Raw genomic sequence first — 26,931 nt, 5'->3', positions numbered from 1 at the left:
TCAGAGCCAGCCATTGACGCTGAAATCCATGCGCAGCGCCTCCTCCTCGGCCGGGCTCAGCTCCTGCAAGGGGGCACGGCAGGGGCCTCCGTAGTAGCCGAACCAGTCCATGGTTTTCTTCAGTCCTGGGATCCCAAAGCGCCGAGTCACCTGAGAAGGAGGGCCTGTTAGAAGAGACTGTGGATGCTCTGTACACACCTACCTAGGGCCCACACATCTCTCACTTTCAGAAAGGTGGGTTTGCACCCTCCTCCTCCAGTAAAGGGACTCTATCAAAAGTGTGGCCCCCAGGGTAGATTGGGAATCCAGGCGTAGAAACCAGAAACTGTCAGTAATAGAAAGCAAAGTGCAAAAACCACAAATGGAGGAAGGAAGGCTCCTCCTTTGGTTTTAGAGGGGAGATCTACCCAAACAGGAAGGAGAGTGATGTTTGACCTTCAGGCTGGGATGGGAGAAGGCAGTGAGGTTGGGGCACTAGAGCATCACCGGTCCACAGCCCAGTTCCCCAGAGCCTGAGCCAGGCACAGCAGGCCCGGGAAGGTGGGAAGGAGCCTCAGGCACAGCCAAGACCCTAGTCTCCTGCATCAGGGTCCCCATCCACGCAGGGTTCCTCCTGGATCCCGCTGAACTGTTCTCACAAGAACAATGCATCATTGTCTAAGGAAATTTTGTTGTGTAACTGTGTGTCATTTTGTTATTATCTAAGCAAGTTCTCTTCTAAAAAACGAGGAGGCTGATGTTGAAAGGCTTGTCTGTTATAGTGTGGGGCCTGTTGTCATAATTTAAAATCATGCATGGAATTTTACAGAATAAATGAAGCATCAAGTTATTTTGCCTTCGGTAGAGCAACCGGTTATTTCATGATGATCAGAAGTGTTAGATAAATCACTGACGACCTAAAAACCAGGAAAAGATCATGACATACAAAAGTTTTATTTGGAAGGAAGGCAAAGTCTTACAAGAATGGACTTTATGAAGGGTGAAAGTAGCGAGGTTGTTGGGGTAGACGTGTCGGGAACTGCTGATGACTAATAACCATTCATCACCAGAGCAAGCATGCGCCTTTTTCTTGGAATGAGTAGTCATCACTGTCCTCTCAGGCCTAGTCCCCACCATGATTTTTTTTTTTTTTTTGGTGTGTGTGTGTGTGTGTGTGTGTGTGTGTGTGTGTACGCTGGGGATTGAACCCAGGGTCATTCTATCATTCTACCTCCAAGCTACACCCCCAGCCCTATTTTTTATTCTTTATTTTGAAACAGGTCTCACTGAGTTGCAGAGGGCCTCACTAAGTAGCTGAGGCTGTTGGCGAACCAGGATCCTCCTGTCTCAGCCTCCCAAATGCTGGGATTACAAGCGTGCGCAAGCACACCTGGTTTCCTATTTGGGGTTTCTAAAGATTGCTGGTATGCCCGCTCTTCATACCCTTAAAAAAGGACTGACTGTTTTGGTGCCAAAGACTGCAGAAAGTACTAAAGATAGCTGGAGGCAGGAGAGCGGCCAGGAGGGCAGGCAGTGGGAGGACACTGCACTTGACCAGGGCAGGGGATAGAGTGACATCAGGCTGCTGTTGGGGTGTCTGAGCCCACAGCCCAGGCAGCAGCAAGATGTTCCAGGCATTCCTGAGTGTGTGCCCAGAGCTGGCACAGGAGAGGGCAAGAGCACAAGGCCAGGAGGACAGGGTGAAGCAGAGAGCTGGGAGGGCAGCTAGGCTTCTTCTCTTCCCAAGGGGCTGCCTCAGCTGCTTCGTCTGTGAAATGAGGTGGTGACTACACCTGCTAATAGAGATGTCACAAGGATCAGTCAAGAAAAACACCACTAACATTAGGCCAGTCCCCAAGGGTCCTGGAAGCCTCCTTTTCCTGTCCTGATGGGATGCAGGTTCTGGCTCTGTCTCTTTAACAGGTAGATGGGAGCAGGAGCGCCAAGGCCCATGCACTGGAATGTTCAGCATGTTGGGGGCGCCTGGGTCCCCATGAGCTTAGCTGAAAGCTCTTAATTTATGCAAGTTCCTACAACCTCCTAGGGCATGCTTCACATCCAAAAGGCTCATGCTTTGCTCCTCAGGCTAAGCTGAGCCAATCTGCCCCTTTGAGGTGAGGACAAGCTGTGAGGGGAGTTGAGAGTCCACCCACCACTTTATCCAAACAAAGCACTGCTGAAGAAAGCCTGTCATACACAGCCCAGGACGACTGTGTGGCTGGCCCTTGGACACCAAACTTAAGGAGAAGCAAAAACAAAACAAAACAAAAAACTTTCAATAATCAAGGTAAAAAATAACCGAAGTATTTGTTTTTTCTTTGTAGTGCTGGAGATACTCAAGACCTTGCACATGTTAATAAAGTTCTCTAACACTGAGCTGCACCCCCAGCCCAATGCAAATTTTTTTTTGTACTGGAGATTAAACCAAGTGACATTCTACCTCTGAACTACAACCCAGTCTCTTAAATTTTTTGTTTTGTTTTGTCCTGCGTACTGAGGATGGAACCCAGGGGCATTCGACCTCCAAGCTACACCCTGTTTTTTATTCTTTATTTTGAAACAGGGTCTCACTGAGTTGCTGAGGGCCTCACTAAGTAACCGAGGCTGTCTGTGAACCACAATCCTCATCTCAGCCTCCCAAATGCTGGGATTACAAGCATGACCCCAGGCTTGCTTTTTGTTTTGTTTTGACTAGTTGCTGAGGCTGGTCTTAAACTGGGATCCTCCTGTCCCAACCCCCCAAATACTGGCATATGCCACCACACCCAGACCAATGAAGTTGTGTTTTTTGTTTTGTTTTTTCAGTACTGGGGATGGAACCCAGGGGTATTCTACCTCCAAGCTACACCCCCCAGCCCTATTTTTTATTCTTTATTTGAAACAGATTCTCACTGAGTTGCAAAGGGCCTCACTAAGTAGCTGAGGCTTTCTGGAAATCGTGATCCTCCTGTCTCAGCCCCCCAATTGCTGGGATTACAAGTGTGTGCCACCACGCCAGCTTGCAATATTTTTTTAAAATATCAAAATCAGTGTAGCCAGGTGAAGTGGCATGTGCCCAGTACTTGAGAAGGCTGAGACAGGAGGATCACACATTCAAGGACAGCCTCAGCAAGTAGTGAGACTCATCAACCTAGCAAGGCACTCTTTCAAAATAAAGATTAAAAAATAGGGCTAGGAGTATAGCTCAGAGGTGGAATGCCTCTGGGTTCAATCCCTAGTACCAAAAAACAAATTAAAATTAAAAGGGTGAGGGTGTATCTCATGAACAGTTTGAACAGTTTTTTTTTTTTTTTCTTGGTACTGGGGATTGAACTCAGGGGTATTCTACCTCCAAGCTATACCCTCATCCCTTTTTTTTTTTTTTTAATTTATTGGTATTAGGGATAGAACCCAGGGGCATTCTACCTCCAAGTCACCAATCTATACCCTAGTCCTATTTGTCATTTATTTTTTTTTTTGGGGGGGGGTCTTGGGATGGAACCCAGGGGCATTTGACCTCCAAGCTACACCCCCTGCACAATTTTTATTCTTTATTTTGAAGCAGGGTCTCACTGAGTTGCAGAGGGCCTAAGTAGCTGAGGCTGTCTGTGAACCACGATCCTCCAGTCTCAGCCTCCCAAATGCTGGGATTACAAGCGTGTGCCATCACGCCCGGCTCTTTTTCTTTCTTTCTTTTTTTTTTTTTTTTTTTTTGCAGTACTAGAGATGGAACCCAGGGTCATTCTATCTCCGAGCTACACCCCTAACCTAGCCCCCCTCCTTTTCTTTTTTTTTTTGGTGGTACTGGGGTTCCTAGAAACCCTTCTATCTCTGGTCTACACTCCCAGACCTATTTTTATACTTTTTTATTTTGGAAACAGGGTCTCTTAAACCAGCGCGGCTGGCTTTGAACTTGCGTGATCCTCCTGTCTCCGCCTCCCAAGCATGGGGATTAGAAGTGTGCACTACCACACCTGGCTCCTATGCCTATTTTTTATTGTTTATTTTGAAACAGGGTCTCATTGAACTGTAAAGGGCCTCACTAAGTAGCAGAGGCTGTCCACAAACTGTGACCTTCCTGTCTCAGCCTCCCAAGTGCTGGGATTACATGTGCGCGCCACCATTCCCAGCTTATTGTGAACAATTTTAAATAAAGATAGAATCCAACAGCCCATCCCTGGACCTATTACAGCCTAAAGGAAGAGTAAATATGTGTGCCCCCATATACATGTTTTTAGTGTATTTTTTTAACAAGTAGATTTTGAGGGAAAAAGTCTTAATGAGTCTGGTTCCATTAAAGCCAGGGAAGTATTATAATAAATTGTGTTTTGAGTATACATAGTTGTTTTGTGTGTGTGTGTATGGTACTGGGGATTGAACCAGGGCCATTCTACTTTTGAGGTACACCCACAAGTCCAATTTTATTTTTATGTTGAAATAGGGCCTTGCTAAGTAGCTGAGGCTGGTTGTGAACCTGTGATCCTCCTGTCTCAGCCTCCCAAATATTAGGATTACAAGCATATGCCACCATGCCTGGCTTACATAAAATATTTAAATCTAAAATAATGTTGTGACTTTAAAAAAAATGTACTTGGTGCCAGGCACGGTGGCACACACTTGTAATCCCAGCGCTTGGGAGGCTGAGACAGGAGGATGGCGCAGGTTCGAAGCCAGCCTCAGCTACTTAGTGAGGCTTTCAGCAAATTAGTGAGACCCTGTTTATAAATAAAATATAAAATAGATCTGGGAGTGTAGCCCAAAGATAGAAAGGCTCTGGGTTCCATCCCTAGCACCACCAAAAAAGAAAAAAAAATTGTACTGGGATTAAACCCAAGGCATTCTGCCTCTGAGCTATAATCCAGCCCTTTTTATCTTCTCTTTTGAAACAGGTTCTCACTAAGTTGCTGAGGCTGTCCTCAAACCTGTACTCCTCCTGCCTCAGCCTCCCATATACTGGGATTACAGGTTTGCACCACCACGCCCAGCTGCTATGACTTTTTATATACCCATCATATTTATATACCCAATATATTTTTCAACTACTTTCATGTTCTGGAAGGAAAAAAATACATTTTAGGAAAATACTTAGTTTCTACTCTCAGGAAGATGGAGTAGATGTAGTTATGTATATTCTTCCCGGTAATACAACTAAAAACCCTAGACATTATATGGAAGCAGATATAAAAATACTCTGAACAAAAAGCTTTGAAATCACTAGAGAAAAACAGAGTTCCAACTCTCCCACATACGGCACCAGTAGAGACTTCCTAGGGCACCTGAGGCTCAGGATACAAAATCAAGAGTCAATCAATAGGATGACATCAAATTAAAGTTTCTGCACAAGAAAGGAAACAGTCAAGAGAGTCAAGAGAGAGCCTACAGAACGGAGAGAAACCTTTGTCAGCTATTCCTGTGCCAGAGAACTAATATCTAGAAAATATAAAGAACTCACAATGCATAACACCAAAAATATACAAATAACTGAATTTTTAAAAAGTGGGCAACTGAACTGAATAGACACTTCTTAAAAGAAGAAATACAAGCCTCAGCACATCCAGGTCATCCTCAGTAACTTAGAGAAACATTCAGCAACATAGCACACCCTGTTTCAAAATATAAAAAGACCAAAGGCCGGGCGTGTTGGCGCACGCTTGTAATTCCGGCGATTGGGAGGCTGAGACAGGAGGATCGCACAGGTTTGAAACCAGCCTCAGCTACTTAGTGTGGCTCTCAGCAACTTAGTGAGACCCTGTTTCCAAATAAAATATAAAATATGTCTGGGAGTATAGCTAGGAGGTAGAAAGTCCCTGGGTTCTACCCCCAGTAAAACACACACACACACACACACACACACACACACACACACACACCAATGGGGCATGTTTGCATGAGTCTATTTCTGGGTTCTTTTTTTTTATTTTTTCTATGTGTCTACCCCTCCACAGTGAGACACTGTTTCAAATTAAAGAATAAAAAATAGGGTTGAGGGTGTAGCTTGGAGGTAGAATGCCCCTGAGTTCCATCCCCAGCACCACAAAAAAGAAAAAAGAAAAAAGAAATAGAAAGCTGGGCGTGGTGGTATATGCTTGTAATCCCAGCATTCAGGAGGCTGAGACAGGAGGGTCACAGTTCGCGGACATTCTCAGCTACTTAGTGAGGCCCTTTGTGACTCATGAGACCCTGTCTCAAAATAAAGAATAAAAATAGGGGTAGGGGTATAGCTTGGAGGTAGAATGTCCCTGGATTCCTTCCCTAGTACCTAAAAAATAAAAAATAAAAAGTAGGGCTGGAGGTGTCACTCGAGGTAGAATGCCCCTGAGTTCCATCCCCAGTACCACAAAAAATAAAATAAAGAAAGAATAAAAAATAGGGCTGGGGGTATAGTTCGGAGGTAGAATGCCCCTGCATTCTATCTCCAGTACCACATACACAAAAAAGAAATACATGGCCAACAAATAAATGAAAAAATGTTCAACACCTTTATCAATCAGGGAAATGCAAATCAAAACAAAAAATGCATAACTTCAGGACTCATTAAATATCTTTATGTATATGTATGCAGCAGAGGTATGATTTGTTCTTTTTTTTTTTTTTTTTTTTGCAGTGCTAGGGATTAAATCCAGAGCCTAACAAATACTAGGCAGATACTCTTCCACTGAGCTACATCCCTTGCCCAAGAGGTGTGTATGTGTGTGTGTGTGTGTGTATATATATATATATATATATATATATATATATATATATATATAATTTTTTTTTTTTTTTACTGGGATTGAACCCAGGGGCATTTTACCTTTGAGCTATACCCCCCTGCACTTTTTTTTTTTTTTCGGGTCTGGGCATGGAACTCAGGGGCATTTGACCTCTGAGCTACACCCCCTGCCCTATTTTTTATTCTTTATTTTGAAACCGGGTTCCACTGAGTTGCAGAGGACCTAAGTAGCTGAGGCTGTCCACGAAGCGCGATCCTCCGGTCTCAGCCTCCTGAATGCTGGGATTACAAGCGTGTGCCACCATGCCCGGCTTCCCCTGCCCATTTTATTTCTTGTTTTGAAATAGTGTTTTACTAGGTTTCTGGCAGCCTTGCTATATTAGGAGGCTCACCTTGAATTCGTGATCCTCCTGCTTCAGCCAACCAAGTACTGAGATGACAAGTGTGCACCACCATGCCTGATTCTTTTCATTCTCTTTACAGTTTTGTTTTTTATTTATTTTTTTGCCAAGGAAAAGTTTTAAGTTTGCCATTTTTTATGAATAATATTTTTGTTATCAAGTCTTAAGAATTCTTCACTTAGTATAGATGGTGAAGATTTTTCTCCTGGCTTTTTCCTTAAAGTTGTTTTAGTTTTACGTTCTAGAAGTTTGTGACCCATTTTGAGTTAATTTTTATATAAAGTATGATACGTAGGTCAAGTTTCTTTTCTTTTTCTCTTTCCTGCCTGTGGATAGCTACTTGCTCTCATACATTTGTTGAGAAAGCTGTCTTTCCTCCACTGAATTACTTTTACACCTTTGTCAAAAAAAATCAATGGGGCATGTTCACATGAGTCTATTTCTGGGTTCTCTGTCCTTTCCATTGATCTATGTGTCTGCCCCTCCACAAGGCCACACAGATTCAATTGTTATAGCTTATAAGTCTTAAAATCTGTCTCCTAATAGACTGATTCCTCCCACTTTGTTCTTTTCTTTCTTCCAAAAAAAAATTTTAGCTAGGTTAATTTCTTTGCCCTTCCAATAAGTTTTATTTTATTTATTTATTTATTTATTTGGTGGTACTGGGGTTCCTGGAAACCCTTCTACCTCCGGGCTACACTCCCAGACCTATTTTTATACTTTTTAAAATTTGGAAACAGGGTCTCTTAAGCCAGCACTGCTGGCTTCGAACCTGCGTGATCCTCCTGTCTCCACCTCCCAAGCGCGGGGATTACAAGCGTGCGCCACCACGCCCGGTTTAGAATAATTTTATCTGTTCTACAAAATAATCTTGCTGGGACTTTAATAGGATTTCAATTGTGCTAATCCATATAACAGTCTGAGGATGGCCAATGTCTTCACTATGTGGTCTTTCACTCCTTGAATGTGGTGTGTTTCTCTATTTATTTAGAACTTCTTTGATTTCTTTACTCTTTTGTAGTTTTCAGCACAGAAGTCCTATATATGTTTTGAGCAATATATTCTTAAATAGTTAATTTTGTGTGTGTGTGGTCCTGAGGATTGGACCCAGGGGCATTCAAACTCCAAGCTACACTACCAGCCTTCTTTATTTATTGTTTGAAACCAGTTCTTGCTAAGTTGCTGAGGCTGGTCTCAAACCTGTGCTTCTCCTAAGTACTGGGATTACAGGCATGCACCACCATACCCAGTTAAATAGTTCATATTTTTTGAAGATTTAAAAAAGTTTATTAGAAAGATAGGAATACAGAAAATAGAAATACAGCCCCATGCCAAAATGGCATGGGGGGTGTGACTCAAAATGAATACACCCAATAGTTCATATTTTTTAAGCTGAGTGTGGTGGCCCACACTTGTAATCCCATAGTTGTAATCTCAGACTTGGGAGTCTGAGACAGGGGAATTCCAGGTTCGTGGCCAGCCTCCGCTACTTAAGTCCTCCACAACTTAGTGAGATGTTTCAAAATAAAGAATAAAAATAGGTCTAGGGGTGTAGCTCAGAGGTGGAATGCCCCTGAGTTCAATCTTCAATACTGCAAAATAAAAAAAAGGAAAAGAAAAGCTATAGACCAGGAGAAAATAACTTTGAGACAGGCTCTTGATAAGTTGCGAGACTGGCCTTGAGCTTGGGATCCTCTTGCCTCAGTTTCCCCAGTAGCTGGGATTATAGGTGTGTCCCATGCACCCAACTTTGCCCATTTTTTGGTGCGGTACTGGGGACTGAACTCAGTCCCCATATCCAACAAAACAAAAGACTAGTATCTAGAGGATATAAACAACTTTCAGAACTCAACAGTAAAAAAAAATCCATTTAGAAAATGGGCAAAGTCACTAGGTGTAGGGACAGATGATTGTAAACCCAATACTTGGGAGGCTGAAACAGGAAGTCCACAGGTTCAAGGTCAGCCTCAGCAACTTAGGGAGACCCCGTTAAAAAATAAAAAGGGCTGAGGGTATAGCTCAACAGTAGAATGCCCCTGCGTTCAGTCCCCAGTAACACACCAAAAAATGGGCAAAGTTGGGTGCATGGCACACACTTATAATCCCAGCTACTGGGGAAAGAAGATCACAAGTTCAAGGCCAGCCTGGCAACTTATCAAGACTTTGTCTCAAAATAAACTAAATATGGCTGGGGGTCCATTTCAGTGGTAAAGCACTTGCTTAGCATGCACAAGGCCATGGGTTCAATTCCCAGAACCACCAAAATATGAAACAAAATCAAATAAGTATTTGAGTGAAGAGATTATGGCAAATATATGAAAAGATGTTCAGTATCATTAGTCATCAGGGAAATGCAAACTTAACCCCTAAGTTACAACCACCCCTATCTGAAGGGCTAAATAAAAATTAGTTACAATACCAAATGCTGGTGAGGATGAAGGGAAACTGGAAGAACATACATTTACATTAGTGTAACCATAAAATGATTCAGCCACTCTGGAAAATTTGGCAAGTCCTTAAAAAACTAAACATACAGCCATCACGTGACCCTCGATTGCAATGCTGTGCAAACGTTTATCCCAGAAAACGAAACTTATGGTCCCACAAAAACCTGTACACAAATGTCCACAGCAGTTTTCATTTGCTTGTTTTCCCTGTGATGCTCAAGCTGTCCTCAAACTCTTGACCTTTCTGCTTTGACCTCCTGAGCAGAGTAGCTGAGATTACAGGCGTGCAACGTCAACCCCAGCTCTCATGGCAGTGGTTTCTTTATGGTTTGCTTTTAACAGTCTACCTCCAAAATATATCTCTAGTCCCTCACCTCTCTTTTCTTCCCTTTCTTCATTTTTTTTTTTACAGTCCTGGGGACTGGATTCAGGGGTGTTCTGTCTCCAAGCTACATCCCCAGCACTATTTTTATATTGAAACAGGGTCTTGCTAAGTTGCTGAGGCTGGTCTTGAATCTGTAATCCTCCTGTCTCAGCCTCTCAAGAACTAGGATTATAAGTGTGTGCCATGCCTGGCTTCTCTGTACTATTCCTGGCAAATACATGTGAATCAAGATGAAAGGTTTAGTTTAAACATATAGAAAAATGTACATATGTGTGCATTTTCTGTTTGCCTCAGACTTCAAAATGGCTTTGATATTAACAGACATTGCATGTTAATTTATTCTCCTTGACTTGCTCAACAGAGAATTAGGGCACAGGCTCTGACAGCAGAATGGATTGTCTGAAGACAAATGTCTCCTAGCAGGTGTAGGCTCTGAATATCATCAGCCTCCAACTCCTCCTCCATGTTCATCTCTAAGTATGATTCCCAGGGTTACTTATGACCCTCTGGAGGCTTGTTGCAACTCATATCCAAAGCATTAGGATGGGTTTTTTTTTAACCCTCAAGGAAATTCTGATGTACCCTTAAGCTTGAGAACCAAGAGGGCTCAACTCTGTCTTCAGCCAAGATTTTCTGGGGAGGTACAGCAAGTTCTCACACTGAATGTTCTCTAAAAGGACTTTCTGAAAGGGAAGGGACTGAGAGGAGGACCCCGTGCCAGGCCTGGCTCTCCCCCCAGTGAGGACACAGAGCCCCCTCCCTGCTGCCCCTGTGGGGAGCTCACCGCAGTGTTGGGCTCAATGAGGCGATGCTGCAGAGTCTGGGCAGCTTCCCACTGCCCCGTGAGGCAGAGTCGCTCCAGCTGGCACACCTGGGCCCCCAGGACGTTGGCCAGGGCACACACGCCCCCCACAGCTCCTGCCGGGAGCAAGATTCAGAACATCAGCCAGAGCCGCTTCCCACAGAGAATCCTAAACCCTGAATCCTGCACCTCTTCATCCTAGGGACACAGGACGAGGATTTCTATGCTGTGGTTGGCCATGTCTAAGGCTTGCTCTCTAAGTCCAGAGTATGCATTTCCAGAGGGAAAGCTGCCTGTACGTTCCAAATGCAGTCCTGCAGGCCAAGGGTTGCTCAGGGCTGTCTGTGAGGGGCAGAGACTGAGCCCCAAGGCTAGCTCAGAGGCCACTCCTCCTCTGCACCCCCACCCTCCCGGAGTCAGGTCCCACCTGCCCCTGACACCTGCGGAGCTCCTCCAACAATATTGATTCATTGGTCCTGGCAGAGCTGAAATGGCTAGGAGCCTGCACTTTTCCAAAATCTTATCCTCCCAGTAAATTCAACCTGGGACAGAGCTAGGTGGGGGTGGAGGAGTAGAAACCTCCGGGCACAGGGTCAGGAGACTGGACATCTCCTTACATTGGCTGCACATCTTGGACAAATCTCAGACTTTCTCTAGTCCTCTTTGTTCTCACTTGGGTAAGAGAAATGGGCTGGCTATGATCTCAGTAAGTCCTGCCACCTCTGCCAGCCTTTGAGTGTGATTCTAAGGCGAGTTGGTAGTGCCACCAAGCACAGTGACCTCAAGACGAGAGAGAGGAGACAATTGAATGAGCTGCTACAACTGCCATTTACACAGTACCTACTATGTGTCAGGCACTGTGGAACATAGTGGGGCCGGTGTTCTCTAATCCTCACCATACCTCTTTTTTATTTTTATTTTTATTTATTATTGTTATTTTTTTTTTTTTGGTGGTGGTACTGGGGGTGGAACCCAGAGGCCTTCTACCTCTGGGCTATACTCCCAGACCTATTTTATATTTTTATTTGGAAACAGGATCTCACTAAGTTGCTGAGAGCCTCACTAAGTAGCTGAGGCTGGCTTCGAACCTGTGCGATCCTCCTGTCTCAGCCTCCCAAGCGCGGGGATTACAAGCGTGCGCCACCATGCCCGGCATTTTTTTTTTTTTTAGAGTAGAAACTCAGGCCCAGAGGTTGAGCACCTTGCCCCATGTTTGTGAGTCAGCGACAGAGCTTAGATTTCAGCTCCAATGCACCCTCCTCCAGGGCCTGTGCCCTTCCTGCCCATCCCACTCTCAGGAAGGGGGTAGAAATGGGTCCCCTGCACTTCCCTGCACTTTAGAGACTGACATGGAAAAGAGGAGAAATGCTAAACACCTAGCCAAGGAGCCAAGCTCCGCAGAGACCAGAGGGAACAAAGGCTGGTGGTGTCCTCTGCAGTACTGAAAAAGCCACTTAAGCTGAACTTGCTGGGCTTCCTTCCTCTCCTCTCCAGAGAAGTCCCCCCTGAACCCAAGGACTCTGACCTAAACACATCAGAGCAGTCGCTCTAAGTGACATCCTTAGGATCCTGGGCTGGAATGGAATCTGATCAGATGGCTGAAGACCCCAAGCCCAACCCTGGAAGTTTGACAGTTCATTCTGGCCTTGGACCAAGGGGAGAGGAAAATGGACTTCTAGAGAGGAGGCCCCAAGATCTCTGTTCTCAAAATTATTTACAAGGTAAGATGAGGAGCTAAATTTGTAACATTCTAAGCATGCAACACAAGACTTAGAGTGAATTGCAGGCATCCCGACTGCAGGCCAGGGATTATATGCCACCCTTCCCTACCCAAAAAGGTCACTTATAAGCACCCAGGATTCAGATAAGCTAACAGGATGGCCAGGTTACTGGCAAACTGCCCTCTGCAGATGCCCCGGCTCTTCCCAGTCTTTCCCAGGAGACAAAAGTGTCTGATTGTATCTTGGTTGCCCATGGCAGTTTGAGAGCAGGAGGTGACCTACCCAAGGCATAACTGGCCATCAGGAAGCCAACTGACCCAGCCAACACCTGGAAATCCTGCCTCTTGGTCTTGTGAATGATCAGCCCAATCCTGGTCACCTGCAACAGCAAGTGCAGTGTAAGAGCTGGATTCGGGGCCTCAGCCTGGACAAGTTGGACATGTGTTGCTGAATGACAGCCCAGTTCCCAGAGAGAGGCCCTCAAGTTCAGACAAAGTCCCAGAGAGCACACACAACAGGGAGAACCCAAACAGGAGCTGGCCACTCAAGCGCCAGGGCCCAGAGAAACAGCAGGGCACCCCAGCCTGGGAGCTATTCCACTCACATCACCACCACTGTCCTTCATGCCCACGATGTTCGGGTGCTGGGAAAGCGTGATCACCGCATCCACTGGCAGGTCCAGCCCTGTGTTGGCTGGGACACTGTACAGCACCACGGGGATCGGGGACAGGTCAGCAACCTGAGGGGTGCAGAGAAAAAGAGGGAGAGGGCAACCACCCCAAGTTCTCAGAACTGGAGGCTTGCCCCCGACAGCTCCTGACCTGTGTCACTACAGGGCTACCTCCTCAACTCTAAGCCAGCAAGGCCACATCCTTTGCTGTAAGCACCAGCAGTGGGAAACATCTGTTAGGTGCTTTCTGTACATCAGGCATAGCCCGAAGCCCTGTATGTTTTGGGTCTTGTTTCATCTTTAACAATCTCATGAGGTGGAAGCCATCATTGCCTCCCATTTTAGAGGGAAGGAAACAGTGACACAGAGTGTTCAGGTAAGGCGCCCAGTGTCACAGGGCTGGCACATGGTAGTGTCCCACCATGTCCCATAGCTGCCAGTCAGATGAAGTTGGCTCACCACCCTGCTCCTAGCTCCTCCCGCCTCCCCTCACTGAGCAGAGCCTCTGCCTTAACCAGCCTCCTCTTGGTCCCAGGCCTCTAGCCCACCTTGGTGTAGTGGTGAATGAGGGCAGCACTGTTCATGCGGCCACGGTAGTAGCAAGGGGTGACCACCATGGCGGCATCCGCCCCAACCTGCGCCATGCTGACCGTCATCTCCACGGTGGCTTGAGTGGCTGCAGGAGAAAAGCCTGGGTCAACACACTGCGACAAGCAAGGGGAGCCCCGGTGAGTCCCTGATGAGGCAGAACAAGGAGACAGAACCAATCCCAGAGCCAAGGAGCCTGGACCCCACAGCCCAGCCACGCCCAGGGCCCAGGGCATTCTGCCTCACACTCGCAGCCAGAGCCGGCTAGTAGGAGCTTGTTCTTGGGCATGACCTGGCGCACACGGCTCACCACCTCCAGGCGCTCACGGCTGGTCAGGAAGGCGAACTCGCCGGTAGAGCCCTGGACCACGAAACCTGCAACAGAGGCCCCACTATAGTGACTGACGCCTTCCATCATCTCAGGGAGAACCAGGACATTGGTGCTCCAACCACCAGGGTCCTGCCTCCCCAACACCACGGCTGGCTTCACCTTTCCTTCCCATCCTAGCCCGGATTCAGGCAGAATGTCTTCACTGGATACATGACAGTGTCCTACTCCCATCATTTTTCTTTGTTTTACTGAGACCTTTTAGCTATCCCATAAAGAATATCCAGTAAGCCAGGCATGGTGGTTCACACCTGTAATCCCAGTGTTTGGGAGGTTAAGATAGGATTATTTAGAAGACAGCCTAAGCAAAATTTTTTTAAAAAATAGGGCTGGGGGTACACCACAGAGGTAGAACACCCCTAGGTTCAAGTTCCAGTGCTGAAAAAAAAAGCTAGTAATATAATCCATAACTGTGTACCCAACGCCCCCAGCAGCCCAGCCGTCACCTTCCTCTTCCTCATCTCCCTGTCCCAACTTGGGTGCTATTGTCGAAATCATTCATGTCTTTATACACTTGTGTCATACACATGGACACATTAACCAGACAATATGGTTTTTGCAATCTTAAACTATGTAGAAATGGAAACAAGCTTATACAACCTGCATTTTGCTGTTTTCATTTAACATTGTGTTTTGAGCTTTGTCTTCAGCAACACCCATAGCTCTGACTCATTCCTTTTAATTGCTATACAGTGTTCCATTATATGGTTAGACCACAATTTGTCTTTTTCATTCTTTTGTCAAGGATATTTAGAATGTTTCCTTCTTTTTGCTATTGCACATGATGCTGAAAACAATCATTTTCTGTAAAGTCTTCCTTGCATACATCCAAGAACTCCTCTAGAGTTCTGTTACATTGCCGGGCAATGTCCATGTGCATCTTCAAACGTGCGGCATCTGCCCCAGCAGCCATATGGGGCGATCTGTTAATATTCAACCATGTCAACTCTTTGTATTGTCAGAAATAATTTTTTGCCATTTTTATGAGTGAAAAGTGATATCCCATTGTGTTATCAACCATCGTTGAGAGGTTAATATGCATCAATTACAGGTGTCATTTCTATGAGAGATCAGCAGAATTAATGCTCTTCAGCCAAATCGGAGGGAATGTCAACAGAATCATTTCCATTTAACTTTCTTCTCTTCTTTTCTTTGTCCTCTCCACTCTGTTCCATTAAAAAAAAAAAACTGAAGCAATTACAAACAAGATACAATTACAAACAAGATACAAATAAATAGCAAGATATCTGGAAGAATAAAAACAAAACAAAGCTGAGGACCCCTGCCATGCAGTTGTGAGAAATGAGCCGAAAATGGGTGCGGAGCTTCCCGACACTGGGAGCTAAAAGGGAAGCATGGTCAGCTAGTAGATATGCAGAAACCAAAAAAGCAAAGCAAAGCAGCTGCCCTGGAGAAACACAGAGTTTCCTGGCACTGAGACCCAGAGAAGTCATTCCTGTGAGTCATCCTTAAGGGGACACAGTGTGATGCAGACTCAACCTCATACCACGAGCCTTTTCCATGCTGCTCAGCGCATCATCAGACTCCACTGTGGGGCTGGCAGGGCCTCTCACCGGATAGCTCGCTCTCTCCCTCCCCCCGCCCTCCTCCCCCCTGGGTAACATTGCAAGGAACATCTTGAGGCAAATTGCTTTTGGCTTCTGTCAGACTGCCTCCTGAGGATGGATTTTTCTCCATGTCAGGCTGGGAACAGAAGGAAAGAGCCTCCTTACGCCTTGCTGCAAACAGCCCAGAGCTTGCCCTGTGTCAGACCCCTGTGCAGAAGCTGCCAGCCCCGGATGGGGCTCTGATCTGGCCATGGCCAAAACAGCGCCCTGAGATGAAGTTTTTGCTTCTTCTTCTGTTCAGATGGCAAAGCCATCTGTCACGCTGGACTGGGGCTGGCTCGAGCTACCACCCATGACCACAGTCACTCCCAAATCGCCCTTCATCCAGTGGTCAGTTTCAGAGGACCCTGGGCGCCATGGTAGACCTGGTGGACGTCAGGAGCGTGGGAGGGAGGAGGCCGCAGGCCCTGTGCTCTAGGTTCTTACGTCTCTGAAGGGAGCACCGCACCCAGGCCTGACTCCCAGGAAGAAATGTAGGCTGGGGAGGGGCGAGGGGATGTGTTGGAGGAGGAGGAGGATCACTGGTCAGGGAACAAGTCATCACATGTCTGTTTCCTTTTTTTTTTTTTTTTTTTTGTGGTGTTGGAGATTGAACCTAAGGGCATCTACTTCTGAGCTACGCCCCCAGCCTTATTTTATTTTTTATTTTAAAACAGGATCTCACTAAGTTGCAGAGGGCCTCACTAAGTAGCTGAGGTTGTCCATGAACCTGCGATCCTTCTGTCTCAGCCTCTCAAGTACTGGGATTACAAACATGTGCTACCATACCCGGTGCCCTGTTTTCTCTTCTATGGAATGACAAATAATTTTCTTCCTAACCTATAAGAATATTTTATTTATTTTTTATTATTTATTTATTTGTGTGTGTAGTACTGGGGTGGAACCCAGGGGCTATTCTACCTCCAGGCTATACTCCTAAACCTTTTTTATACTTTATTTGGAAACAGGGTCTCACTAAATTGCGGAGGGCCTCACTAAGTAGCTGAGGCTGGCTTCGAACCTGTGCTATCCTCCTGTCTCAGCCTCCCAAGCACTAGAATTACAAGGGTGCGCCACCACGCCTGACTTTAAGAATGTTTTAAAGGCTCAGATAGGAAAAAGTACAGGAAGCACCTTGAAATATAAGAACGGGTGCTGCATTGAGCCCCCTTCTCTCCCTGGCTGCATATCCGATCACAGTGTAGATAGGGGCCTGACGGGAGGAAAAGGTCCTGAGGGATCAGGGAGTGAGGGGAGCGGGTGGTGGGGAAGCAGGGAGGCAGGGCAGTAGGGGGGTCAGGGCATAGGCTCTGAAGTCAGAGAGGCTAGGATCACCTCTCGGTGCTAGGATCACCTCTCGGTCTATCCCACTCACCAGCAATGAGAAAATGGCTTAAGCAGACCTCTAATGAGCCATGTCTCTGTGCATCCATACACTTCTCCAAATGAGAAATGGGGATGATATTAGTAGCCTCCACAACACAGAGCTTTTCAAAGTTTAAATGAGGTACTATTTCTGAAGTACTTAGGCTAGAACCTGGTGCTTGATACGCGTTAGCTGTCACTGCTTGATAAGTGTTAGCTGTCTCCTGAGTCTGCTAACAGAGTCAGGAGAAAGTGCCAACACCTTAAATTAGGAGGGAGGCTGTGCTCAAGGACCTCTCGAGTCCCCTGACCTCCACCTGAAGGTGAGTCTCTCTCATTTTGCAAGCTATTCTCACCTGCTCCCATGCTAATGGTGGCTGCTCTGGAGAGCCAGGATGGCCTGGGGAGGGTGTGGGTGTCTGAAGCTGGGAACACACTGCAGCGTGGTGATTTACTGCAGCTGAAGGGAATCCCAGTCTGCCTTGCTCCTTATGGAGTAGTCTTGGTTATTGTTAGACCCTCTCGGTTCACGGTCATTGCTACCTCCTCCAAGAAGTCTTCCTGGGACACCTCCACTTGACCTCTCTCCTGAACTTCACTACCTACCTGTTCCTTGTACCTGTTGCCTACGCACATAGACAGAGATCCCTTCAGTCCCCCACACCCACACCACCAGTAAGTTTCTTAATCTGGCCTCTCCTGTAAACTGAGAAATTAGACCAAATGACCTCCTCCTGAGCCCTAAGCTTCTTTCTGGTTTCTTCCTCTACTGTTTGCTTGCCTTTTGAAGTTCTCCTTCCAGTTGGATCTGGTGGTGCACACCAGTGATCCTAGTACTTGGGAGGCTGAGATGGGAGGGTCATAGGTTCAAGGATAGCCTAAGCAAAGAGACTATCAACCTAGTGAGACCTTGTTTATAAAGATAAAAAGTAGGGCTGAGGGTATAGCTCAGAGGTAGAATGCCCTCAGGTTCAATCCCCAGGTATACACACACACACACACACACACACACACGCACACACACTTTTCAAAACTGTCAGGGCTTGTTGGTAAAGTACTGCCAACAGACCCTAGGTTCAACCTTCACCACTCCTCCAAAATAAAATAAAACCCGCCGAGGTTCCCCGACAAACCGCCGCTCTCCTATCCCCGCACAGTGCTCATGCTGCTCCCTTCTGCTGGACCCCAAATACTGCCAGAGCCTGTGACCTTTCCACACCACCCTCCCCTCTCAGCGCCGCAGCACTTGGGCCCCCTTGCCAGCACTTATCTTATTTTGTCTGGGTCCATCACGGCCAGGGACAGTGGCCCTCTCACGCCTCCTGAGTGATACCGAGCACAGCATCCACTGAGGCGTGTGTTAACAATATGTTGTGAATAAGTTGTCCCAAGCCTGGCCCAGGGCAGCATTTTCTTTGCACGATGTAACCTCTGGGAAGAAATTAGCATTCCTGATAAAATGCTTCAGCAGTTTTCTGGTGAACTTTAATGGAATTAGGCCCTAATCTGGGAAATCAGCCACCCTCCAGCCAACTCAGGCCAGAGTCTGGTAGCCGGTAACTGCTCTTTGTAGCTGGTCTTACAGTGGTCTGATTGTCTCTTTTTAATAAAAATGACCTCACCATGAGTACATACTTGAGTTGGCTGCCTGGGCCATTTTGTTTATGGCACAACAAAAGTCTGACATGCACTCATGCACCATCTGGACACATTTTAGCTCTTAATTATGAACTACTTTTAAACCTAGAGAAAAGCCGCAAAAACACAGGGAATTTCTAAACATTCCTTATCTAGCCTCCACCAACAATATCGTGGAACAATGATCAGAGCCCAAGAACTAATATAGGTACAATATCGCTAACTCAAGACTTGGAATTTTGCCAGTTTGAAACTGTGTGTGTGTGTGTGTGTGTGTGTGTGTGTGTGTGGTACTGGGGATGGAACCCAGGGACATTCTACCTCTGAGCTACACCACCAGCCCTATTTCTTATTCTTTATTTTGAAACAGGGTCTGAGTTGCAAAGAGCCTCACTAAGTAGCTGAGGCTGTCTGCGAACCTGTGATCCTCCTGTCTAAGCCTCCTACATGCTGGGATGATAAGCGTGCACCACCACGCCTGGCTCAGTTTGAAATTTTCTAAATATTCCAAAATCATAATTGGCTATTCTGGAATTTTTTGTAATAAGCTTTTAGTTAGGGATTTAAGATCTCCCAGATATGTGCATACATTTGTGGGGGAGGGTCCTGGGGATTGAACCCAGAAGCTTTCTACCTCCAAGCTACACCTCCAGCCCTTTTAATTTTTTTGTTTTTGAAACAAGGTCTTACTAGGCTGCTGAGAGTCTTACCTAAGTTGCTGAGGCTGGTCTCGAACCTGGAATCCTCCTCTCTCAGCATAACCAAGTACTGGGATTGCAGGCACATACCACCACGCCCTGCCTGTGCATTTTAACAATCACTTTCAAGAGCTGAACTTCACCTCTCTTGCTTTTTGTCTAATCTAGCACCTCCAACATTTGCCAGTATAATTGGCCCCATTTTTTGCAATTGACATTTAAATAAAATTCATATATTGTCACTTATTAGTAATGTTTAAAAAATTCAGATACTCCTAACTATGCTCTATAGAGTCACTTGATAATGTTTAGGGTATATATGAACCTATCCATCCTTTGCAGTAGTTCCAAGACCTTGAGGTTTGAGCCCTCCAGGCTGGGAACCACTGGGAAGTCCACAGTAGATCCAAACAGCAAGAAGAAAGTCATTTGGAGTTAATGCCTTGGAGGCTTTTCTCCAGATTCATGATTCACAGGGGAAAGCCGGGCATGGTAGTGGGTGTCTGCAATCCCAGTACTTGGGAGGCTAAGACAGGAGGATCACAGGTTCAAGACCAAACTCAACAACTTAGTGAGGCTCTCAGCAACTTAGTGAGACCCTGTTTCCAAATAAATAAAATAGGGCTAGCGTGTAGCTTGGAGGTAGAAGACCCTGAGGTTCCATCCCCGGTTCAAAGAAAGAAAAGATAAGGGAGGAGGCTGCCTTTCCTCTAACTACCTGAGTCGGGGTGGGGGCCACTCCTTGCCCTCAAAATGCCTTCTTAGGAATGCAGGAAAGGAGCGAGGACAGTTCCCAGGCTTATGGGGAAGGGAGAGAAGTTGTCAAGACATGTGCGAAGAGGTCAGGAATAAGAATGAGAGAACCAGAACCATTTGGGGTGGTGGGAAGAGGACTGGGGGGCAGCATGGAGCGGGATGAGGGGAGCCCGTGGGCTTTGGAGTCAGGCAAAGCTGGGGATCTTGGGATTACTGTGTGATCTTGGGAAAGTTATGTCTCTGAACTTCAGATGCCCCTACTTGTAAAATGGAGATAACCTAATACCTTCATCGTGGAGCTGTGACTTTAATTCTTAACACAGGGAAGGCATATACTTAAAAATCAAAAAAAGGGAGCTGCTCATAGTACTAATAATACCGGTAGCAGCAGTGGTAGCCAGTCACAGCAACAGCCGTGGTGACATCGAGTATTGTACCAGCTCAATCGCTGTGGGTGCAGGTGGTGGGCAAGTTCTACCACGGATCCCTAAGAACACCTGGCAGTGGGTGAGGCAGGAAGGGGGGCTGCAGTGTGGGTACCACTGAGAGCACAGAGCTCTGAGTCCTTCCAGCTCACATCCCCTCTTCTGAAGGTCTGCTCCTCAGCCCTTCCCCCACCCCCAGCACCTGGCTGCTTCCTCCTTCCCTGGCAACACAGGTTGATGGGTCTGAGGCCTTTGGAGGTACCTTATCACCAGCAGCTGAAGTGGTGAAAGCTGTCTTATGGAGTCTCAAGTCAGGCCCAGCGAAAAGGCCCCAGGGCCAAGCCCATGCACAGAGGGAACTGCTGGAGAAGCTTCCCACTACCTCCACCCCTGTCCTGAACTTGGGCTGGCCACAGAGCTTGGAGACACAGAGGGAGGGTATACAAGGCTTTATTGGCTCCATTCCAGGTGTTTGGCGTCAGGTGGGGCGCTTGGCTGCTCCTGGTATCTGCCTCATCTGTCTTCCCTCGGTGGGTCTTCAGCGCCTCAGGAGCTGTTGATGCTGCCTTGCTTCCTCCCAGCTTCCCCTCCGTTGGGACCGTCCTCTGTGGCAGACTCTGCTATGACTCCAGTAAGTGGGGGGCCGAGGAAGAAGGGATTCAGGCAGCAGCATCTCAGCCCAGGCACAGAAGTTTCCCCGTAGGAGAGAAAACAGGCCTGTGTATGTGGCCAGCCTTGCAAGGGGGAAGGGGAGTGTGATGGCTTCAAGAGTCATAGATCTGGTGGCTGCGGTTGGGCAGGCTGTAGCTTTGGTGGCTTGGGTGACCTGCATGCCCCTGCTGCAATGAGTGGCCTGGATGACCCTGATGGTTCAAGTGACCTGGATGGCCCTGGTGGCTTGGGTGGGCAGGATGGCCCTGGTGGCCCAGATGGCTGGGATGGCCTTTGTGGCTGGAGTGAACTGTGTGGCCCTTGTGGCCATGGTGACTGTGGCCATGGAAAGTGTGTGTGTGGTTGGCGCCAGCTATGGTGGTTTCTCGCTGGGTGAGGAAATTCCCTTTCAGCTTCATCTCCACCTCCTCCAGGGCCTTCAGCTCCTCGGGGCTGATGTCCCTGGACTCCAGGTGGCCTGAGTGCTGGAGAGCCGTGGCTCGCTGCAGCATGGAGTTGGCCAGGTGTTTCCCCTTGGTGTCGATCTCCTGGGTGCAGGCAGCCACAGCGGCCCACATGGCCTCATCGGTGGATGAGGACTTCCCAGACTCCTTGTGGGTCTCTTTGATCACTGAGGACCCGGACATCCTCTGCTTGCTGGTGAAGGAGTCCCGGTGCAGAACCGTGCTCCCTCCTTCGTGCTGGGTGGTGAAGGTGTCCATGTGGATCGTGGTGTTGGCCTCTTCTCTCCAGCTCTCAGGCTGGGCAGCGTGGCTGCTGGTGCTGGCACGGGCGTCGGGGATCAGCTTCTCTTTGGAAAGGCAGCTAAAGTGAGATTTGATCCAGCTCTCGTTTCCTTCGTGGGACTCTGGAGACCCACCTTGTTCGCACTCAGGTCCTGTCTTCCTTCTCCTCTTCCTCTGAGCCCACAGCATGAGGCCGCCGCCTCCTAGCAAGAGGGCAGTTCCCAGCACCACCTTGCATGATGGCTGCTGGATGAACTCCAGGAAGGTCTCCAGGACCCCACGCCAGGCAGGCAAAGCTAGGAGCACACTGGGCGTGGGGGAGCCCAGGTGGTATGGCTCATGCTTGGAAGGGCGGGCTCCCCAAGGGTGTCTGGCAGGCAGGCCCCTGCTGGCCCTCCCTAGGATGCGCCCTGCCACCTCAGCAATGAACCCCATTGTGAGGGAGGCGTTGGGGGGCAGTGCCTCACTCTGGCCCAGCCTGGCAGGCACTGGGTAAGGCCTGGGTCCTGTCTCCCACCGTGACAGCTGTCCTGAAGGTCAGTGGAAGGGCAGCTGCTCCAGTTCTGAGTCCCTTTGGCCTTCTGCTTGGAACCCATTCTGCTACTCAGGCCTTTTTATCTTCCAGTCTTTGGTCTCTTTCCTTCCCCATCTGGTAGTTCCCAGGGGAAGAGGATGCTGGATCAGACTGGCCACAGAAGAACCCTGTTGGCCGGCTGGCATCTATTCTTGGCCCATTGAGACTGGTGTCTCCCTGTATCCCGCAGCCACAGCTGGATTTCTGCAGCTGGCCCCACACATTCTAGGCCCATCAGCAGCCCCCTCCCTCATTCAGGACAGAGTCCCGAGAAAAATGGGCCCAGAAGGAGCTCATTCCGGAATGTCATGAGGTCACAACTTGGGGGGAGACATAGCAATGAGCTGAGGAGGCAGAACAAATAGGAGACTTCACTGGGCCTCAAATCTTTAGGTCTTTCCAGAGAGGATGGGCTGCTACCATCTGCCTTAGTGATACAACTCAAAATCCAGAATTTGGCCCCTGGTAAATGGGCACAGTTCAGGTTGTGAGCAGGCCAGGCTTTTCCATAGTTGTTCAAACAATCCTGAGTAATTCCCATGGCCTATCAAGGTAGAAACCTGCTTGGGCCACTCTTCTCCCATCCTTACTCCTCAGAGTCATCTACCATGTTTACAAAATGAAGAATGCCCAAACAGGCTTGTAGCCAGGCATGGTGGTACACGCTTGTAATCTCAGCACTTGGGAGGCTGAGACAGGAGGATTGCCCAGGTTTGAAGTCAGCCTCAGCTTTTTAGTGAGGCTCTCAGCAACTTAGTGAGACCCTGTTTCCAAATAAAATATAAAATAGGTCTGGGATTATAGCCTGGGGAAAGCCCCTGGGTTCCACCCCCAGTACTACCAAAAAAAAAAAAAAAAAGGCTTGTAAAAGTTGTGACACATTATGTATTTGTTGTGGTACCAGAAATTTAGCCCAGAGATATTCTACCTCTGAGCTATACCCCCAGCCCTATTTTATTTTATTATTTTTAAACAGTGTCTCATTAAGTTACTGCCCACTGGCCTCAAACCTTGATCCTCAAACTGTGATCCTCCTGTCTCAGCCTCCCAAGAACTGGGATTACAGGTGTAAGACACTGCTCCCTTCTTCAGCTGTGACATTTTTATTTTATTTTATTTTATTTTTTTGTTTGGTGGTACTAGGGGTGGAACCCAGAGGCTTTCTACCTCCGGGCTATACTTCCAGACCTTTTTTATATTTTATTTGGAAACAGGGTCTCACTAAGTTGCTGAGAGCCTCACTAAGTAGCTGAGGCTGGCTTCGAATCCATGCGATCCTCCTGTCTCAGCCTCCCAAGCGCGGGGATTACAAGCGTGCGCCACCACGCCCGGCTTCAGCTGTGACATTTTAAACAAAACTTATTTTTCACAAGAAACCCTGGTCCACTCTACATACAGAAGGAATAAGACACAGGTATAAAGTTTGATTCGTTTTATGGGAAACATCATTTCCCCCATTTCTGGAGTGGAGTTGCTCTGTGGCTGTCCACTAACTTCATTTTAGAAATAACAATTCAAAGTCCACCTTCAAAGTTGTTTACACGTGTGGGTTCAGGGGCAAATGGCCTTTCTGAATAGCCCCTCCCTCTAGTTGCTGGTTATAACTTCTATTTAAAGAGATTATTCTTATTCAAATAATTGATATAAATTAGCAATGCTTAAAAAAATAAGAAAAGTTGGATACCCCTGTAATACCTGTACTTTTACTTGGGAGGCTGAGACATGTGGATTGCAAGCTTGAAACCAGCCTCAGCATCTTAGTGAGGCTGTCAGTAACTTACTGAAATCCTGTTTCAAAACAAAAAATAAAATACATCTGGGGGGCCAGGCGTGGTGACGTACGCTTGTAATCCCAGCATTTGGGAGGCTGAGACAGGACAATCGCGGTTCGCAGACAGCCTCAGCTACTTAATGAGGCCCTTTGCAACTCAGTGAAACCCTGTTTCAAAATAAAGAATAAAATAAAGGGCTGGGGGTGTAGCTCAGTGGTAGAATGTCCCTGAGTTCAATCCCGAGCACATAAAAACAAACCAAAACAGAAAAGAATAGTAGTTTCAGGTAGTGCCTTTCAGAAAAATCTGACTGAAATCAAAGGCAGGTCCTTTGTTGCTGGCACCTTGCAATGTGACATGTGGTAGCTGCCTCTTCTGCCCTTGGGTGTTAGGCTGCAAAGTCTATTCCAGAATGGGGTAAGAAAACCCAATTTCAGAGCCCACATGGTTGGGTTGTATCATGGAAGCAGTGACAGGACCCCTGTGCCCGCTCTTCATGGTGGAACACCTCTCCTGGGAAGGAATCTGATGAGCCCTGCGATCAGGAGCCTGAAGACTCAGCTCCCTGTTCTAAAATGAGGAAACTAGATTCTTCAAGTTGCTGTCAAGGCTGGAGCAAAAGTCCTACCAGGTCTTCTTCCTCCAGATGCCGGGCCCTTTCCCCCACAGCCCTGCCTCCCTGGAGTGGCTAAGGAGGCTGCACGCTCTATCCACCAAAGCCTGTGCTCCAGGGGGCCCATCCCTGCTGCAGGAAGGAGTGGGTGAGGCAGAACGGAGAGTCCAGAGAAGAGTCAGAGGGTCCATGTGGATTCTGCAGGTGGCAGGCAGAAAATGGGTACAAAACCTATCCTCCGGACTCCGGAACTAGATTGTCCTTGAGCCTTGAAGCTGAAACAGGGTCTTCTGTTAGGGGCTACAGTGCTTCCTGCTTTGCCTCAGGGGAATGAGGTCTCAGCCTACCTTCAGGCCCCCATGAGCAAGCCCCAGAAAACAATTATGTAGAACTGGTGTTTGTGCTCTATGTGGGCATCCACAGGGCACTCGGTGTCCCCTGGGGAAGGGTCATGTCGCCTCTGCACTAAGATGAGTGGGGGCTCAGTTGAGCCACTGATCGCAAAGCAGTTTTGCTACAGTGCCAACTACACGGTGTTAATAATTGTCATCATGAAAACACCTTCTATTATTTCTTTCTTTCTTTTTTGTACTGAGGATTGAACCCAGTGGCATTCTACCTCTGAGCTAAATCCCCAGATGATTCTATTTTTTTGTTTTGAAACAGTGTCCTGCTAAGTTGCTGAGAGTCTCGATAAATTGCTGAGGCTGGCCTTGAACCTGTATCCTCCTACCTCAGCCTCCCAAGTACTGGGATTACAGGTGAGTGCCATCAATGCCCAGTTGGTTTTTTACTTTGAAACAGGCTCTCATGAAGTTCTTGAGGCTGGCCTCGAATCTGTGATCCTCCTAAGTCTCAGCCTCCTAAGTTACAACGTGCTTTCATTTGCATTCTATCAGATTTTTTTCCCAACAGTCCTGTGACATAGGCATTATCATGCCGTGTGTCATATGCAGAAACTGAGGTTTAGCGAGGTTCTCCCTCGGTAAGTCAGTGGTAGAACTGCATTTGGAAACCAGAGCCACACCACTCCCAAAGCCGGTGGCCACACACTGTTTGTTGGGCTAGCCTGGCCTAGCAACAACTAGAAGCACTAGTTGAACTAGTAGAACTAGAGGGGAGACAGAGTCAGTGAAAGAGAGAAACAGGATGTGGGCCAGGCAGTGAGAGCCGATTCAAAGCTCAGCCTGGCCGTGTGTTGGCCAAGTGACCTTGGGCATGACCATGCCTCTGAGCCTCAGCTTTCCATCCATGAGTCGGTGCTGAGAGCACTGCCCGGAGGCTCCCCTGGGCAGAGGATTCTCCAGGTGGATTCTGTCATTTTCTTCTATCTCCATTTATTGCGCCTGAGGCTGTGTGGCATGTTGAATGTCACAACATGACCTGGTCCCCAACCTCGAAGAGGAGGAGACCCATGTGTCAAGGGGGAGATGAGTCAGAGGAACCAGCATGGTGAAAACTAATTCTGCCAAGGGAGGCTTTGCCCAGAGAAGAGAATGTGCAAACAAGGCTTTGAGACGAAAGAAATGTGCCTGACCTCCCCCGATGACCTCACATCAGCACAGCGGGCCTGGAGGACAAGGCCCTTCATGTTTATCATCCAGGGTAATCCTCACAATAACCCTAGGAGCTAAAGAGGCACTTTAGCTCTTTACAGCTGGGGAAACAGAGGCAGGCGAGGTTGGTGCAGATGCTAGAGCCTGTCTCCTGTCCCCACCCCGACAGGGGTCAGACCCACTTACCTCGGAAGGGGAAGGTACCCAGCTTGTGCAGGTTCTCCTCCAGTTTCCCATAGTCCACCTCTGCGGTGGCAGTGAAGGGGGTGGTCACCGGGGGGTAGATGCCTGCAATGTCCACTTTCCTCCCCTCCCCTGAGGCCCGGCCGCTCACGTTCCTGGTCAAGCCCCTGCTCAGCCCCTGCCTCACAGAGGCCCAGACTCGGGGGCCCAGCATATCCACGGAAGCCTGGGGCCCAACTGCTCTATGGCCCTGAGTGGGACTGAGTTTGGACTCC

The 26,931-nt window shown here is 47.7% G+C and overlaps 2 protein-coding genes across 3 annotated transcripts; both read right to left on the bottom strand.

Moving 5' to 3' along the window:
- On the bottom strand, positions 1 to 26,870 carry HOGA1 (4-hydroxy-2-oxoglutarate aldolase 1; the record flags this gene model as incomplete). Of its 2 annotated transcripts, XM_080695081.1 has the most annotated exons (7): positions 1 to 150; positions 10,688 to 10,821; positions 12,709 to 12,805; positions 13,031 to 13,165; positions 13,645 to 13,772; positions 13,931 to 14,059; positions 26,660 to 26,870. In XM_080695081.1, the coding sequence occupies 7 exons, from the start codon at positions 26,868 to 26,870 to the stop codon at positions 1 to 3; spliced, it is 984 nt and encodes a 327-aa protein (XP_080551207.1). The 2 variants fall into 2 exon arrangements, with proteins under 2 accessions (XP_080551207.1, XP_080551208.1); XM_080695082.1 differs by lacking the exons at positions 12,709 to 12,805; positions 13,031 to 13,165; positions 13,645 to 13,772; positions 13,931 to 14,059.
- LOC308262179 (uncharacterized protein C10orf62) lies at positions 21,326 to 22,147 on the bottom strand (the record flags this gene model as incomplete). Its single annotated transcript, XM_080694598.1, has 1 exon — positions 21,326 to 22,147. The coding sequence occupies one exon, from the start codon at positions 22,145 to 22,147 to the stop codon at positions 21,326 to 21,328; it is 822 nt and encodes a 273-aa protein (XP_080550724.1).
- Positions 26,871 to 26,931: the final 61 nt, after the last annotated feature.

The sequence above is a fragment of the Muscardinus avellanarius genome, assembly GCF_963383645.1.
Source record: "Muscardinus avellanarius genome assembly, chromosome: 4".
NCBI lineage: Eukaryota > Metazoa > Chordata > Mammalia > Rodentia > Gliridae > Muscardinus > Muscardinus avellanarius.
Note: the sequence above shows the minus strand (reverse complement) of the source record. Positions and strands in the feature narration are given on the sequence as shown.